General features: G+C 38.7%; 1 protein-coding gene across 2 annotated transcripts in view; it reads left to right on the forward strand.

The window, feature by feature from the left end:
* The first annotated feature begins 431 nt into the window (after positions 1-431).
* The window catches only part of UBE2W (ubiquitin conjugating enzyme E2 W), a 40475-nt gene continuing 21844 nt past the window's right edge, over positions 432-19062 (forward strand). For both annotated transcript variants that reach the window (XR_015703411.1, XM_087751459.1), the window contains exon 1: positions 432-532. Coding sequence is in view for 1 of the 2 variants with exons in the window: in XM_087751459.1 (XP_087607585.1) it covers positions 518-532 (15 nt within the window). In the remaining variant the exon portion in view is untranslated. The remainder of the gene's footprint in view (positions 533-19062) is intronic.

The following is a 19062-nucleotide window of genomic DNA, read 5'->3' on the forward strand; positions in this document are numbered from 1 at the left end:
GGACGCGCCAGACGTGCGGGAAGCCCGCATTAACTAAATCCCTTAAAAACTCCGGACGTGCAGATCTAAAAAACCTTTACAAACAGGGAGGCGGGCGGGGGGTCAGCCCCCTCCCGCCCGCCGGCGGCGGTGACGGCCGGCCCTGAGGCCCGCTCCCACCGCGGGGGACGACGGGGCTCCCTCCCCGCCCCAAGGGCAGCCCGGCGCGGTCCCCTCGCCGCCGACGGGCGAGCAGGGGCAGGGCAGCACCGGGGCGGCCCCCCGACGGGCGCGGCGAGCCGGCGAGGCGCCTCCCCCGCGGCCGGCAAGGGCGGGAGGGACGGCGGCGGGAGCCCACGGACGAGGCCGGCCCAGCCGCCAGCCGCCCCCGCCGCGCCGCCCTCTCCCCGCGCATGCGCGGCCGCCCCAGCCGGCGGCGCGGGCACGTGACCGGGGAGGGCGGGGAGGGGACGGGCGCGCGGCGCTGCGTCTCTGTGGGCCCGGGCCGGCGGCGCAGAGGGGAGGGGGAGGATCCATCATGGCGTCTATGCAGGTGAGGAGCCTGCGGCGGAGCCGGGGCAGCGCCGGGGCGCCGGCCCGGAGCCGGGAGGAGCCGTTCCCCCGGGCGTGTGCGTGATGGTGCGCTCCGGAGAGCCGTGCGGGCGGAGCAGCTGCTGGGGCAGCGGCTGAGGGGTCCGGTTGCGCGGCGGCTCTGGCGCGGCTGTGGGGGTAGGGGGACCGGCGGCCGCCCGGAGGGGCCGGGGCGGGCAGGGGGAGGCAGAGTACTGCTGGCCCGGCGCCGGGATGGAGCTGAGACCCGCAGGGTCAGGCCGTGAGGGGGGAGGCCGGGCCCGGCTGCGGCGGGGGGGGGGAGGAGGGAGCCGCAAGTGAGGGCGGGCGGGGCAGGATGGCGGGCGGGGGAGGAGGAGGCGGGAGGGCGTCGGGAGGCACCGGGCGCCGGGGGGGCGAGTTGCCTCGGGGAGAGGTGTCCCCTCTTCTCGGGGAGGCGAGGGGAGGGCGAAGGGATCCCTCTTCCCCTCCCCGGCAGGGTTTGAGGGGGCCAAGGCTTCGCTGGCCGCCGTGGGAGGTGGCGGGCTCGTCCTCCTCCCCCGGCGGTGTGGCCGCAGCGTAGCGGGGGGGGGGGGGGGTCGGGGAGACCCCCCCGGTGACACCGTGAGGACGGTGTCGAAGGATGTGACCAACTACTCCATCTTCCCGGGCCTTTCTGGGATTACGGCACTGTAATTCTTGGGCACGGGGGGGCTGGGACAGGCAAGTTTTGTCCAAAGCCGTGTGCCCGTGGGGTCCTCCTTCTCCCTAAAATGGTGTTAGTGGTATTAGTCCGTCGAGAGACAATGCCTGGTTTTACTTGGTTGGATGGGGTTGCCGTAGGTACAGTAGCATGAAACATCCTGCTGCTTGACAGGTATTTCCAGCTGAATTATTTATTCATACCTTCTCCGAAGGAGTTCTTAAATAGTAGCTGCAGAAATTGCCCTGGAAGAATGGATCGCTTTCCCTGTGTGCTGCTCCAAGTGGGTGGTGATTTATTGTGACTGGGTCAGGAGAAAAGATCGCTGGGTTTTGTGGCAGTGGCCCCTGTCTTTCCTTATTTCACCTGTAACTGCTCTGCTTTTCCTTGAATTTTTGCAGCTTTCCATTTTGGCTTTAGATCTGGATGATCTAGCACTTCTGTTTTCTTTCTCAAACTGCTGCTTTCTCTTTCTTGTTTTAATTTTGGTGGAGTATAACTTATATTTTTTGTCACTAGTAATGGAACAGCCAAGAAAGAGTGTACAAACTGAATGAAATTAGTTTAATTGTCCTGATAGCCTGGATTTAGCATAGCTAAAAAGAGTTAAAATGTCAAAGCATTGAACTTTATGGGGTCAAAATTCTGCTCATGAAGTTTAGAAGCACAAAAACCTCATGGTGTGTCTTTCTGCGTTATTGAAATGAAATGGGATCAAGAACTTGAACGTACTGTACAGAATGTTCTTCATGTAGCAGTAGTTTAGACAGATAGTCTAATCTGCCTTCGTTTTCTCAGCTCTATCTGGCAAATGCATTTTTGTAGTGCTGCTCTTTTAATGTTCAGACTTCCACAAGCATAACTGCAAAATAGAGGCAATAATTTATTTAGTAGTATCTCTTACAAAACTCTGTGAAAACTATAGGGAAATGACAGTTGCGAAACTTGAAGGAGGCACTCCGTGGGACTTTGCAAACCTGTACTGTGTTGCTGTCTCTGGCCTAGTAAATGACCTTCTACAGCTTGCCTCACCCTCATTCCTGTTGCTCACTCTGTAAAGGGGAAATAAGGATTACAAATGAAATGAGTTTTTTTTAGGATACATGTGACAAATGTTGCCTAAAAGTAAGATATGTTATGTGTGGAGGTAGTGCTCACTTCCTGAAAATATGGCTATTGTAAGTCTAGTGTAGTAATTGCTTTCATTTTAAAAACACCAGCTGTAAGATTACACTTTTTTTTAATGGTGATCTGGTGTCTTTTGATGAGAGATTCAAGGAAATTTATGGAGTTTTTTTGTCTACATGTTGCTAGTTGTATAGTGTTCCGATGACTTTTTCCTGAGTTTAGTAAATTAATAATTTAGTAATGTAGTTTAGCAAATTGCAAAAGGAATTGTCTGTTTTTTTTTTTAAATAAACAGGAAGCATAAATGAAAAATTAGTAAATGAACTGTAAAATTAGTGAGTTTCTCAATAGTAGACACCTTCCCAGGTGAGCAAGATTTCAAGGCTCTGAATTCTTCTATTAATTAAAATTTAAATCTTCAATGTGAAAAACATTTTACAAAGGAAGCTGTTGTATATAATTTTAGGTGCTTTTCGGTTCAGGATCATTTAATTTATTATATGACTGCTAACATTTAATGTGTAAGTTGCCTAATCAGAAAAAGGATGTCTCCTTTTTGTTACGTACGGTGTTTTTAAATACCTAATGTTTAACTGAAATGTTTGTGCAACTCATTGCCATCTCTACCTATACCAGTAGTCTATCACTGTACCATTATGGCAGTATTATTTATATTTCTGATAAGAATGATATATTAGTACATTAAATAAGTTTTAGTCACTTCTTAAACTGCCGTAACTTTATACAGCAATGTATGATGCCCTAAGTTAATTACATCTTATTTTTACAGATCCACCAAAATTTCTCTGATTAACTTAAAGCTAGAGTTATCTTATCAGTCTGTTCTTAAGTCAGCCTACAAGGCAAGCTTTGAAACTGTAACAAATCACCTCTTTTTGCCACTGGCAATGAACATCAACCTGAAGAGCTACTGCGGTTCAATTGATGCATAGTAACTTGTAAAATTTGGGAGTTTGAACCTTTACGTGTATAGTTTAAATTTATTGTGATCTTTGTCTGTGTGGACATTCTTTAATGGTAGTTTTCTGTAATGCTTTTCTTCTAGAAAAATAGAAGCCAATGTTGACAAGATCCTGTGTTTTGTTTTCTAACCATTGTATTGTTTAAAGTGGTGGCTAATTTGACACTGCTAGATTAGTTTAAACCTGGTTTGCATAACTTTAAGCAAATGATAATTCTTTTCTTAAAAAACAAACAAACAAAAACCCCAAACAAACCTTGAAGGAAGAGCATTTTTTTTCCCAGAAAAAGCCCAAGCTTGTGCAACTTTTCCTGGAGAAAAAAAAAAAAAAAAAAAAGAGAAATATTCTGAAAAGTTGTAAGTAGCGTAGAACAAGTGAATAGAATGGATTTGCTTTAGAAAATTTGGTATAGCATCTTTAGTAATCTGAAGTCTTAAAGCTACAGATAAAATAAAAATATGGTAAATACTGAAGGAATAATAAGCGATAAACAGTTGTTCTCAGAACAGCTGGTAAACAGAACTTGCATTAAGAATAGAAGAGCAGGTAAAAAATAGAACCAAGGAAGTTCAGCTGAAAATGCATGGAAAATATATCATTGCTGTACAAAGTGTTAGATAATTAAGGCCTTTCCCTCAATGCACAGATATGAATTATTTGCATTTTAAACTCGAAAGATTGGCTTTATCTATAATGCTGACATTTTAGTTACTACCATTTTACCTTTCCCCTCCTTTCATTTTTAATACCAGGTTACTTCAAACCCTGACTTATGACTGGACATATTTAAACAGCTTTCACAAACACATTTATGGGAACAGTTTTAGGTTTGTGTTTTATCACCAAAATAACCTCTGGTCTTTCCTTTAAAGTTAGACACGTGAAATTTGTACATGTAGATATTTAATCCTGATTAAATACAGAGCTAATGTAATTAATGACACAAACAGCTTCAGTAAAGAGTGTAGAATGTTAGCTTTCACCATGTGTTTGTGTTATCAGGATTATTTTTTTTTGCCCTTGAAAACTCCATGTTGGTGGGCTGCCATCAAAATACATGCTCACATCAAAGTAAAAAGTGCTGCTTGAAAAGTCTTGTTACAGCAGTAGAATATTTTTTTCAAAATGTATGTCTAAACAGGCATTTAATAAAATAATTGTGCTAGATGTCAATGCAGAATTCGTGTTAGCTTGAGCTCACCAGGAACTTCTGTCACAAAACACAAACCAGTTGTAATACAGAAGCTTCCCATAAGTTTCGCCCCAGTGTTTTCAGCCAGTGGGGTAGAGGATGGGAGAAAATGTATACAAGCCACCGAAATATCAAGAAAAATTGCCTTGTAATTACATTATAAGAAAATAGTATGTTCTGGATATGCCAACTTTTGGTTAAACTTCCTTGGTTCTATTCTTTACCTGCTCTTCTAGTCTCAGTGCAAGTTCTGTGTTTCCAGCTGTTCTCAGAACAATTCCTTATTGCTTAATCTTTCTTCAATATTGGCAGCATTTTTATTTAATAATTTGGAAATAATTTTCTCTTTACTTATTTGACAGCTTTGTCCAGGGAAACGTTCTAAACTCTTTTTAATACATCTTCAAAAAAAACCCCAACAAACCCAACCTCAAGGGAGAAAAGTTTTCAGTCAGTCAGCTGGAACTTCAACAATGATGTGCATGTGTTCCTTAATGTTACATGTCACAGTACAGGATGCTATTTGTGTTATTTCAAATAAACTATTTAAAAAATAAAAAGAAAATGAGTATTTACTGGAATTATATAACCGATTCTGGGATATAAGCACAATGAAATTATTGGTAGTTAGTAACAACTTGAAGTATTTAGTGGTGCCATTGGTGAAATACTGTTGAAGATTAAAATTTCAATCATTTTTTTTTAAACTGAAAAATGCAAGTACCATAATTGAGACCAGAATGAGTGGAGAGTAAAAAGCGTTTCTCCTGTCCACTAAGAGGTTGTTAGTCCTTTATGTAACCTTCAGTTATCAGTCTGTACTGATATGTGGTATATTAGTTTTGGCACATAGCCATGCTACTGTAAAATAAGATAAATGCAAAATGTATGGTTATGTTACCAAGATGATTTAGTCTTGGGGCTTTTTTAAGAAACTTTTAAAGTGAGTTAAATATCAAGTGAAGTTTAAGATTTCTAGTCTTTAAAGACTTAACTCATTAAAGATAAATAAAATCAAAGTTATGGCTTTAGGCCCTAAGGAGTCTCTCTTCCTTGTTTTTGTATCTGCTTGCATAAATAGAGTTTTGGAAAACACTTTGCTGTGCAGCAACTGCACAGTTTTTGAGCTACAATGGAAGGATTCACTTCCGAAAGAGAAAGCAGTAGTAGACAAATCTACTGGTAACACTCAGGGACACTGGTTTCAGTAAATCTTTTTTCCAAATAGACCAACTATGTAGCTAAAATATAGAAAAACATGAATGCTTTCAACTTGTCACATTGAACATTGATATCTCATGAATATGTGCATGATTTAAATCAGGAAAATAAGAGCAGGGAGATATTTGTTGTAAAGAATAGTTATTCCAGTTGATTGTAAATATTTTTTGCTCAGAGTTTGGTAATGTCTTCTACTTGCTTTTAGGCCTAGCTATTCAAGCTCTGAGAAGGGGAAAAGAGAAAACAATAGATTTGCAAAAGCCAGGGAATGTTGTCTTGTTAAACTGCTCCCTTGGAAAGCTCTGTGAGTTTGTAATTAAGCAAGCCAAAGCAGATTAGCTCAAACAATGTGCGAAACTCGGTGATCAAGCACTTTCTTTAATTGTTTGCTCAAATTCTACCAAGCTAAGACTTTCTGAGTAAAGGATCTTCACTATATATTATACAGGTATAGGCTGCACTGGTGAATACTCCCAGAGGTTATGTGATTAAATTACCCATATTAATATGAAAGAGGGAAGGCACAACTTCCTTTGAACTTACCCATAGTTATGGCTGTGTTCAACATTTACAAATGTGTTTGGTATAATGATCATGTCTCTCATGTAGCCTTGGTTTACAACCAAGAGATGAGCTTTCAAGTGGTTTGCAGACTAAAGTTCTCACTGGGGAAGAGGGCGATGAAGGATTTTTACTCAGTACTTGGAGCGAAAAATTTTGTTCACCTTGCATGGTTTTGAAGTAGCGGACTGTGACAGAACTGTCAACTGTGGGTTGCATTTTCGCCTTTCGAAGGGAGGAAGAGACAATATTACACATTCATTTAAACCTGTCATAACTTCATTTGTTTAAAAACAAATGAAAATAAAGATTAAATGCTTTAAAATAAGAAGAGCCAGTAAGCAATATTTTGTGATAGAATGAAGATCAGGTAACCTGTCTTCTGCCTGCTTTTGATAGTTGAGGGCTTTGAAAAGGTATTCTGGAATCTGTGCCAGCCTTTGCAGGTTTGTTTTTTTTCCCTTTGGTTTTGTTTATTTTTCCTCTGAGGCAACCTGAATCACTGGAATGAAAACCAGGTATCAGTCTGGGGTGGCAGGGGAAGAAGGGAGGGAACCCCAACATTTGCCTCCCTGGGCATTAATGTGTTAGAAAAGAAAGGACAGAAGTTAACGGTGGTAGAGCAGGAATTGCGAGACACCGTATTTTTGATAATTAGTGCTCTAATTGAGCATGCTCACTATTCATTCCTTCATACACAGTATTAAAAAATAACTGTTTCTCCTTGGGTGATTACAAACAAAGTTGTTTGTCATCTTTTTTATTCAACTTAGCTAAAAACACTGCTTGATCAGCCTCAAGAAAAAAATCGTATATATATGCCAATAAATGTTGATAATAGTTTACTAGAGTATAGCAAATACTGTCTCTAAAAGTCTGTTGGAATAAAATGCTTTATGGGATTTGATGCTACTTGTTCACACAGATTTATGTATTTCTTCTTGATTAGAAATTGGTGGCCCATAATGAGAAGGGACAAGGAAAGTGAATGGATTGAGGTTTCCTAAGTTAGAAATTCTCTCCCTGTCATATTTAGGGATATGGATTTGATGAGTATTTAAATCTTGTTACAGTTTGCAGCTTCCAACATTTTGCCCCTTTCTTTCTGAAAGGCTTTTGTCAGAATACAGCATTTTCTCTCAGTTATCAATCTTTGGAATGGTTTTTATAAGGATAAGAAATTCCCTGGTACATGTATGGTTGCCCTCCTTGTGCCAGCCCTTGCTATTATCTTAAATCCATTCCTTTAACTGAAGCAGTTCAAATAATGCCAGACTCTTGTCCTTAAAAGATAAAATTATTTGTGTTTGACTTTTTAGTACTGTGTGAGGCTTGTGCTGGGTGTTGGTACATTTGAAGACTCCATTTATAAAGCAGATGACTAGCTGTCAGTTTCATTTTATTTCTCATTACTGGATTTCGTCTAATTTGCTTTAAAATGACAGCTTCGTTGTAAAAAAATTTGATTATCTGGCAAAAAGCTTTTCAGACTGCGGAGTACAGAGTGTGGTGTTTGTAGTTACTGGTTTATCTTTAATTATACTGTAGTTCTGATTTCAGGTTGATCTTGTCTCTTAGTGAGTTTAAGTCAAGCATATTATTCCCTTTAGAAGAGGACTGTGTTGCTTTGACCTTCTTGTCAAATATTTTAGAATATCTTGGAGCATGTGAAGGTAATATTTTGTTATTGAATTGAGAAATCAACAGTCCTTCCTCCCCCCCCCCCCCCCCCCCCCCCCCAATGCATAACCTAATGAAATTTTTAAATGCTCAGAAGAACAAAAGATTAGTGGTGGAAACTTATTTGTAAGTGGCTCTTTAAAAGATTCATGCATTGCCTTTTTGTTCCTTTAAAAAGAGAGAAATGTATGAAATGCCTGATATTCAGGACTTGAAGTATGGATTGGTCTGGGAAAATAACATTAGAACTGGGTTGCCAGATGTTAACATGTTTTATTAGAAATGAGAAGGAGGAGACTAATCTGCTTCTGCATTCTCAGTACAGATTGAAAACCTAATATTCAGCCAAAAATAGATAAAACTGAAAAACAGTTCTTCAAATTCAAATCCTGGTATTATTTTGTATGGACAGAGTATTTTGTGAAGCTGTTTTATTATGTGTCCTGCTGAAGCGTTAATTGGGCACATCCAGTCAATTATCTTTCTTTCCCCCTCTGGGCCTTGATTAAATCTTACCATAAGAACTTTGATTAGGAAAAATTCGCCAATGGTTGTGATAATCAAGTATATGGATGGCTTATGAGTTTGGGAGTCTGGGCCAAATGATTTCACCTGAATAATGGGATATATTCTGCAGGGGCTTTCTTGAATGTCCTGATTGATTAGGAAGCAAAGGATTTTTTTAATTTGTAGGAACTGTCTCTTTCATCTTTTCTTTAGATTTCTTAAGTCGCAAGATGGACTGTAGCAGTTAATTTTTTATTAAATGTCACCGGTTTTAATCTTTACCTTGTTTCTCTTCTGTTTGAGAGCTTTTTGGTATTTAAAGTTAGGTTTCTAATTAGAGAGTAACATGCAATCAGTTCCAGCATGGCTTACACTGTTAAAAATGTTTTTTCTGTAGAGGAGTTTTGTTTGAAAAGCAGGACTATCTACCCAGTGTTTAGAACTTCATGTTCTGGATTTGAGAGGCTTTTCAGTAAGAAATGTGTGAATGGAAGAACCAAAATACTGAAAATAGAGTTGTTACTGATCTTATTCTCTCAGGCCTGTAGTTTGCACTAGCAGACTAGTAACAGCTTTGCATTATGAAACAACATGGTGGTGGTGTAACAACACTGTTGTTGGAGCCTGTTAACAGCAACTCCTGTTCTGGTACAAGGTTACTGTTTGCCTCCATTCAGTGAGGCAGTGCTTGAAAAAAAAAAAAAAAAATCTGTCTCCTGCATGCAAAAACTTCTTCAGAACAGAAAGGATGTTTTTTGTGAAACGTTTTGTAACTTGAGTGGGGGAGGAGGTGACAGCCTGTAGCTCCTAAGTGAAATGTAAATTCTTTGCCAGGACTTGATCATAGGACTGACAGTACTTTTGTGCTAACACAGTTTGCTGGGTACATTTCAGTCTTTAGGTGTGGAAGAGAATCGTTAGTAGTTATTGAAGAAATATTGTTAGGTCTCCCTAGGGTGCAGCAGCTTTACCAGCATAAAATAGAAGAGTGGAGCCCCTGTGGGATTGATTTTTAACTTTTAACTATGAGTTAATGTTTCTTCCTCTTTGATCTCCAAGCCAGATTAAGATTTGAGTTTACAATGTCTAGGAAGTCTTGGCCTTGGAAGGCTACTCCTTTCTTATGTTGTCACAACAACGAAAAGGGAATTCGAGTGCACAGAAAAGAAGATTTCTAAGAAAATTCAAGTGCAGATGTTTTGGACACCTATGCTTCCTAGTCTGTGAAGTCGCTGTTCCATCTTTCCGTTTCTTCGTATCCTCATGATACTGCCTAACTGAGCATGGCTAGTAGAGTCGCTGCCACATTCCAGCTTAATTGCCCATCACCGCTTGTGTTAGTGGTAAAAGAAGACGTGGTGATGGAACATTTCCTCCAGCAGAAATGAAAGGAAGCTGTTTGTGAGCAAACTTCTTGCTCTACTGGTAGGTTTCTGCTGCTCTACTGGTAGAGAAAAATTCTTTTCCCCCATCTGTCTTCTACCAGACTCTTACCACTGCTCGTAATATATCTGGTCTTGTACTGAATCTCCTTTTGGTTTACTTTTGGTTTAATCAGCTCAGCTTTTCTCTCTCTTCCTTTCTTTCTCTAAAAAAAAGGAAAGTCTCTAAAATAGACTTTCAAGTGTACATTAAGGGTTGTTCATTGGTAAGGTATTTGACTAAGATAGCTCATCATTTAGTTTACCCATTTAAGATATTACCCATTTAAGACATAGCACATCTCATGCAGCATTTCTTGAAACACCAAAAGTGGATTATTCAAGAATTGCAAAGATAAGGCAGTTGAATATATGCATTGATCTTTTTTCAATTTTATTTTCTTTGTATTGTTTACCTTTATAAAGTTTGTATTTTCAGCTCTGAGGAGATGGATAATAAGCCAGGAGTATGGGCACACAATTGAACTTGATTGGATTATGGTGTTAATATTTTACTGCTAATCAGCAGAGACAATGTAAGAGTGTATGTATGCTTTGCCCCCTCCAATTATGAAGTATAATGCCTTAACTGAAACAATGTTCATTGGCTATCTTAGTTGCTCTCAGCTATATGTACATAATTCGTACTTGGTAGTGACCCCTATAAATAAGGTTGCCTTACTTTTTCACTGTACACGTTTGTGTTTGCATATAGCTTTGTAAACTTGAACTCTCTAGGCTCCAGTTTTCCAAGGGAGGGGCAAAGCTGTTGTAAGAGTTCGGACAATGGGCTTAGAACTGGAAATAGACACATGATATTGTGATACTCCTTTTTAAAGGCATTGAGAAAGGTAATTTTCACACACCTACAAGAGCTAGATAAGTTTTCATGGTGGGGGAGGAAAATACCTTTGACTGCACTGTTTCTTTGTGGGGGATTGTGGTTAAAGTTTGTCTACCTGTCTGTCTATGGGTACAATCCTTGTTTGTGGTAGAATCAGACAAAAGATCCCTGGTTTTGGGGAACGTGATGGTGATATCATCATATATGCTTTAGGAATATAGGTTATTGCCTTTTGGGGTAGCTGACAGGGACACAGAGACCAGTGAAATAATTTTGTATCTGTTAGTAAATATTTATGTGATATATAACATCTAGCTCAATGGTGCACAGTAACCAAACTGTCTGATTCTAGGAGATGCATTCTGAAGTACTCATGTTGCCAACCTCCAAATCTTCTCCTGTCCTAAATTGCTACCCTCTCCCCCTTTGCACATATTGCATCTTTTTATGTGCCTTTGCCCTGCCTTCTGCTTCCTTATATGATTCACAAGGTATCAACACGAGTGAGAATTCAGCTGTGGCATTTGAGATGTTACCACAGCAGTTCCAGAGGTGGCCAAGTAAGGCGTGTGCCATTTTGGAGAAAGAAGAGTGTGTATTTTTGCTTAGTAAAGGTGCTAGATGCTATTGGCTTTGGAAATGTATTTAACTTGAACCATGACAGACAGTGAGTGCCATCTATCAGGACTGAAATGATACAGGTTGTTGTGAGCTGCCTGGGGAGCCAGCAGGAATTTTACTCCACTGACACCCAGTTCATTTTGTGTTCTTTCCTCCATATGCTTTGAGAAGTCTTGTGAGCTTGACACTTTCGAAAATCTGTGGAGGATAACTGAAGGGGTTGCACAAATCCTATTTGACAGAATTAACAACAAAATACAAGCTATTGCTATGTCAGTCATGTCTCAACTGCTTGAATAAACTTTCTTTTGGAACTGATGTTTGGATCAGTGTTAAGCTGTGTTCTTTAGTTTCATCCTTGAATCATCCTTTCCTATAGAAGTAGGTGAATTGAGCAATCTTGATTTCAAAGACTTCCACCTTTTTGAAAATACTTGTGTAAATTACTAGTTATGTCACTACTCTTTGCCTTTTGCAGCTGGTTATTCCTTTAATTGAAGGACTGTGATGTTACCCAGTCTTGGGTTTCTGATCTTCCTAATTTGCTGTTCTGTTTCCCTCTAGATAGTGAATGTTTTTACCAATTTGATACTTTCCAGTTTTGGTTTACTTGCAAGTTATATTAAAAGAATGTTTAAGCATAAAATCCTCTCTCAAAATAAGGAAAATATCAAATTAAGATTGCCTGTGCATCCTTCATTTATTCCCCCTTTGTGTAAATAACTCCATGATTGCAGTCCGTATTTTCTTTCACAGTCTCTTTAAATAGAAAGTGGACAAGCAAGAAGGGAGCTTCTATATGAAATCTTATGATGGGTTAGCAGAAACATTAGAAAGATGGTCTTGTGATATGAAAAGAAAAATACAGCAAGCGCAGCTCCCAAGAGCATATCAATGTATAGAAAACATCTCTTTGGAGGTTATTGTGGAAGTGAGTAGCTGCACTAGCTTGTATTTTGACGTAAAGGATCTGATTGAGAGGCTGAAAGCAACTTGAGTATGTGATAAAAAAAATGGTATTCTTGATTCATGGTAAGAAAAAAAGCAAAAGTAATAATGGTATTGACTTTAGAGATGCGTATCTTAACACAGCTAGAGATCTGTAAATAAAGAAGGACTTCTGACAATTAAGAGTGTTGAAGGGCTACAAGTTTCTAGAAGAAAATACGAATTTACTATGGCAAGCTGTGTCAATATGGAAAAATATAGGAAAAGTCAGCATGGCTACATGAGGAGCTATTTTGTGACTTGAAGATTGAAAAGGCTTTGTACAAAACAGAAAAGTGAAAGTAAGTATTTACTGCTAAAGCTCAATAGGAAAGAAAGGGACAAGCATATAAGAGTGAAATCTACCCATGGTGCATTGTTTTAAATTAGCAGACTTGAAGAGCATTAAGAAAGGTTTTTCTAAATCACTAGAAAGATGAAGAAAGGGATGAGCCTGTGCCTAGAAAAGGAAACAAAGAATAGATGACACAGATACTTAAATTAACAACGAGGCAGTAAATCACGCCAGACAAAAAGGACAGCTTCAATACCTCTTAGGCACTGGATATTATGTCAGTCACTAGGATTCAACTGTTGGTTTTGGATTGTTTTAAGTGTTTAAGCAACTGAATCAGAGTTCTTTGACAATTATTTTGAGTGAGTTTCCAGTTGATAAATACTATTTTTATTCTTCTACTGTCGTGTGAAAGGGTGGCTTCTGAAAATCACTGGGCTGAATAGTCTTTGATACCTATAGGTATAGTATATAATCAACAATTAACATACGAGTAGCTAGATAAAAAGTAGCCAAAATGGATTTCAGAAGAAGAATCACATAGAACTAACATGATTTCCTCCTCTTACTGTATGGTAATTATTGTGAAAGAGGAGGAGAGGTAGCTGTATTCTGACCGTACAAATATTTTTGACTTGCATTAGTGTGACATTTGAATAGGCACACAAGAAAAATGCGGTATAAATCAGTGGATTTTTTTTTTCCCTTATTAATCGCAAAGACCACTTCTCAAGGTATCACAGTTGTAGTAGTTTGGTTGTAGTAAAATCACTCTTTGTTTCAACTGGGTGTCTGATTGAGAGAGGGCATTTGGTTCTGCCAGCTGAGTGGACCTACCAAAGCGTATTTTGAGGGCAGTCTGCATTGGCTTTCATGCTTTCTGAAAGCAGCTTGAATGATTGGGATATAGGTGTTCTTACAAAATACGTATGTGACAACAAGTGGACAGGTTTAAAATAAAAAACATGCAATCTGGTTGAGAAAAGTACAAAGCATTTAATAGGGGTAGGAGAGGGGAAAAAGGAGTCTGGTTTGCAAATATGAATGAGTAGCAGGCTGACCAGTGCTGGTGTGGAAGAGACTTAGGGTTATGAGTGCGGACTGAATGTAAGTCAAAAGTATTGTGCTGCTACAAAGAAAAACCAAATCTCTGGGATATATTCACATAAGTGTCATGATGAAGCATTCTTCTTTCATTTATGTATATAAATATGTATATATTTATAGAAATACATATATATATATATATATTAAAAAAAATACAAATTTAAGGAGCCAGCTGGAGACCAGCAAAAATTAAATGCTTAGAAAATGAGAATTGGAGAGGGGGAGTTGAAAGAATTATTTATTTTATTTGGAGAGAAGTAAGTTGAAATAAATAAAAGAACTCCCTTCTGTATCAATGAAGAGTAAGAGAAGTAATTTGACATAATTTATTCAACTCACCTAAATCTCTTACTGTGAAGAAAATTCTTCCAATTACAAAAGCAAGAGAGGGGGTGATGTGGAAAATGTTAAAGTCTTCGAACTACAAGGCTATTTTAAGAATCTTTGATCCATCCTTATGTTAAGAAGATGGAGAGGTGACTTCCCTGAGGTATCTTCAAGTCCTAAGTATGTAAGATTCTACAAATGAGATGGTTGAAATTGTCTGAAAAGTGCTAATCCGTTATACTTTGTCCTGCTGTGTATGTCGCTGCTTATTCTCAAGAATTTAGTGCCAGAAAGTTTTCTGTATTCATGGCTGTCAAATACAAGGAAGGCTTTTCTCCCTCTGAAACTGTTCCTTTTCAAATGCTTAATTCCAGAAACTTAGAGTTGCAGCGTGCCTTTTGTACGTAACGTGCAGGCTTGGTATATCAGAGTCGTGGTTTCTTAAAAGTACTTAACTGAATGTATTGTTTAAATTAATCTTGAAGCTAAGAATGCGTGTTCTGGATTTGTGCGTGATATTACAGTAGTCTTTAGACTTAGTGTTACTCTGAGAAAATTAATGTTCCTCGTAACCTCTTTGGTCAGCTAGTACTAATATTGTTAAACACCGAAGAGGAATTTATTTCAAGTTGTTGCATTTAAACTTTAGATGTTTTCTGAATTACTATGGTAACCAGGAGCTCAATTTCCTAATTAAACTGTATGAATCTGGCCTTCAAGGGCTTCATTTAAGAGATCTATTTTTTTTTTTTTTAAACTAGATCTGGCTCCTGATAATCCACTTTTGTGTATTAAGGAGACATAACATAAGACAAATTATTTTAAGTTGTGGCAAGGGAGAGAGGAAATAAAAAAATAGTCTTTTGTAATATCTTTGGAGAGTACCTTCCAAATTTTCTGAATGTCCTGAGCTGCATATTGGGCTGTGTGTGCAAGCATGTAGCCAGCAGCTTGAGGAAACTGATTCTTTCCCTCTCTCTGGCACTTGAGGCCACATCTGGAGTATGGTCTTCAGGGAGTCCCAGTACAAGAAAGACGTAGATGTACTGGAGTGAGCCCAACAAATGGCCACCAAGATGGTTAGGGGCTGAACTACATGATGTACAAGGAGGAGCTTACTGGATTTCTTCAGCCTTAAGAAGAGAAGGCAAAGAGAAGATCTTGCTGCTGCCTGCAAAAACCAAATGGGAGGGTGATAGGGAAAACAGAGCCACAGTGGGAAGACAAGGGGCAACAGACACAAATTGGAACATGAGATATTCCAACAAGATAGAAAAGAAACATTTTATACCACGAGGGTAGTCGAACACTGGAATGCATTGACCAGAGAGCTTGACTAAAAGACAATTTTCTAAATATTATTTAGCCCCTCTTGTAAAACAGTCTTTGAGTATTTGAATGAATTCTGGTTGGTAGGCCGTGATGCCCTCTACAATTCTGTTACAGTTGCTGTAGAGTACTCTGGAGCATCTTCTGGAAAAGGTCTATAGGCAGCTATTCATTAGTTTGTACAGACATAATTGAGTTGATGCTTGATAGAACAAACCAAATTTTGAAAATGTCTGGTGAAAGCCTATTAAAAATACCCAGCTATGTTCGTCAGATAAGGTATGATTAACTTGTATGGCATGGTTAATGGAATAGTAGAGAGCTGTGAAATAGACAGTATATTTCATTATTCCAGTTGGGAAAAAACCCCAAATGAGGGCTTGATTCCCAAAGGTATCACATCTTAAATGTGTATCAGTTGGTTCAATAAAAGTAATTTGCTTTCTGTAAGGACTTTGCCTTGCTTCTATCTTCAGACTGTAGTGGCTAGAGTAATACTTACGAAATCTTTAAAAGCATTTTTTTTCCCCTTAAGCTGTCTAGCACTGAGTTCCTGTCATTATGGGGACTGGAGAAATCTAGAAATTTATTATAAAATGGTATTTTTATCCTTTAATTTCATGGGCAGTTATCCAAGATAGTCGGTATAGCTGGAGAGAATAAAAGTGAAAAGGATTCTGTGCCATCTCTAATAGCAGTTGTTGGTCTTCAGTCCTGATTGCCTGCAATTCTGCAGTGATATCCTCTTCATTTGGTGGTGGTGGTGGGGTTGGTTCGTTGGGTTTTTTTTGGGTTTTTTTGGTTTTTTTTCTTTTTCCCCCAGTCTTACCCTGACGAGGAGCAATCTTAAGATACATGAAATCTATCAGGGTGTAGTATAATGGAGAACACAGCGGATACTTCAGATAGGCATAGGATTAGAGTGGTTACAGTAAGGCTGAAGGGAATAACGGCTTTTGCTGATACTTAGTTCTGTTTGGGACATTCCTCTGAATGGCGAACAAGTTCAGAAGAGCTGTGGGTTTCTTGACCTCTGCATCCCCTCCCTACCTTTCCAGTGTGGAGCTGTGCCTAGGAACTTAGTGTTAATCAGAATTGCACTGGAGTTTTCTATGCATAATAGCTAATCATAGGTTTTCTTTGTGGGTTCCCTTATTTCAAAATGATAAATTTATTTGCTAAAGCTTGTTTTCATTTCATTACAACACTAGCAATGTTATAGGCTTGCTTTTCTGGGGGACTTGGGTTACTGAGTTTGTTTGGCTTAATAGTCAGATAACATACCCGTTTTCTACTGAATGTGCTCTTTTCAGCTTTATATGGGAATGACATGGATGTGTTTTTTTATTGATATTCTCACCGAGAGCTGCAGATACAAGTCAGACTGAACTTACGTTGATACTTGTTTGAACTGGCTAACTTGCAAATGATAATTTCTTTTTCATCTTTAAAAATATGATTTTGTTTATTGTGATACTTTTGACCCGATGTGTAAATAGTATCTCCTGTTATTTCTCTGGGATGCGTTTTTGGGTCTTAATATATTTTGTATTGCAACTGATGAGAAGCAATGTGTTGTCTGTATGTATTATTTGCATTTAATGGACAGGCCCCCCATGACAGTGTCAGCAAATGTTTCAGATCAGAGGAACAGAGCACTTCAGTGGTACTCTGCTGATCAAGTACACATTTTAATTTTTTTTTTTCCCCCTTGGGTTACTGTTTTTTTAGAAAGAACCATAAATATTATATGTGAGAACTGAAAAGCTGTGAAGGAGTCAGAATATTTTTGCACTGGTGAGATGGATAGAAGTGTGACTGAGACTGTATTGGACTGAAGAGATGGTTGCTGGAGAAAAGAGCCAAAGGTCCAAACTTTAAATGAGGCACTATTTTAAGTGTTGATAACTTGGAATTTTTGGTAGGATACAGAGCAAACAAAATTTCCTCTTTTCAAATTGCTGTGTTTGATTTGTTACTGATACCTTAATGTGGCTGTTTTTAATTTAATTTTAAAATGGATTTTAGGCTCCTTTTTATAAAGAGAGAGTTGTATAGTTGGTCTACATGTGTAAGTAAATGGATCTACTGAATTATTTGCTGTTCTTACATAATTTGTTCTTTACTATTTCTTACCTAATGTTTCCAAACCTCCTCTTTAAGGGAAAGAGTTTGAATTTTCCCTTATCACAAAAGGTTCTCATCTCTGAACTTTTAAAATATTTCTCTGTATGATGATCTATGTGACAAGGCATACGCAGGTTGACTACCATTGAGGTTTATTTGATGATGATCTTGGAAAGTGTCAGAAAGGGAATTGACTTCAAAACATCTCTGCCACTCAAATTAAGGATTTGTAAAATGGTTTTGGACCTTTGTTCTTTTGCAGTTTAATTCATAATAGTGGTGTTAAACACTGTTGGTGTTCATAATCTTTCTTAATTTTCTTAAACTATGCAGAAAGCAAAAGATGAACACTAGGACTCTAATGTGTTTTTCACTGTGTTAGCAATGTATATAGCTTTCTTATGAGAACGCTAGCATTGTTTTTTTCAGTTTGTTTATATCTGTACAGCAATTATAACAGCCTTTAAAATTCTTTTATGACATAACATTTCACTTCAAAACGTATTTATTTAATTGCTTGCAAATAAAAGACTTTTAAAGTGTGTATTTATGTTCAAGGTAGGAACTTTCAAAATAGAAGCCCAAAGCAAGTTTTCAGAGCTGCTTGACAGAGACAAAGTTATTTCAGAATGTAAATTGTGAATGTATGAGGGCGTTTTCTTTAGGAGTTGTGTGTCTCAATTTATTGTAGTCCTATTTCAAAGGTATTAATGAGATACTGAATCACTTTTGTGTTGACAAAGGAACACTTTTTATTTTCCCCTGTGGATATTTTTTTAAGTGCTACTAAAGCATCAGAAAAGTTGTTTGGAAAATTAGTAAGAAACAGCTACAAATGTGTGATAAACCTACATTTAAGAAAAAGTTTGTTGAATCAAAATTAGATACTAAACCCCCAACCATATGTATTTATTCCTCTTGAGTGCTAGGTCAGGCTTAAATCTTATGTAAGATCATTTTGACTAGTAGGATGATGGAAGCGGACTGGTAGGTGGTAAACATTAAAATTGTTGGCAGGAGAAAGGAGAGTAAGAAATGAGAAAGCCTTGAACTTTCCGTTATCTAGATGGCTTGGAAATGACAAAACATATTGCATAACTGTTTATATGGGGAAAATACACTCTGAAACCAGTGCCAGTGATAGCACTTCACAGAGGTTGCATTTCCCTTGCTCCATAGATTGTAGGAAACAGTTCTGGTAGTTGTTACTGAAGCGGCTGGTTGCAGTTACCGATTTATCCCTGTCAAAATCAGTGAGAATTACCTGAGGTACTGGTGTAACACTTTGCTAAATATTATGACTCCGTAAGTTCTAAGATGCAGTTACTATAAAGTTATAAAATAGTTTGTGTTCTGCAAGTCACATAGTCTTGTTTTACTTTTGTGTTCTGTCTTCTGGGATGACTTAGAAAAAGGCAAAGGCTTGCACAGATGCCAGACAGAAGTGTCTTAAATTACTTAGAGGAGGAAGAGTTGTGCTGTTAAAATCTTGGAGAATTAG

Source organism: Nipponia nippon, unplaced genomic scaffold, assembly GCF_047370975.1.
Source record: "Nipponia nippon isolate SJK-2023a ecotype South Korea unplaced genomic scaffold, ASM4737097v1 scaffold_1, whole genome shotgun sequence".
Classification (NCBI taxonomy): Eukaryota; Metazoa; Chordata; class Aves; order Pelecaniformes; family Threskiornithidae; genus Nipponia; species Nipponia nippon.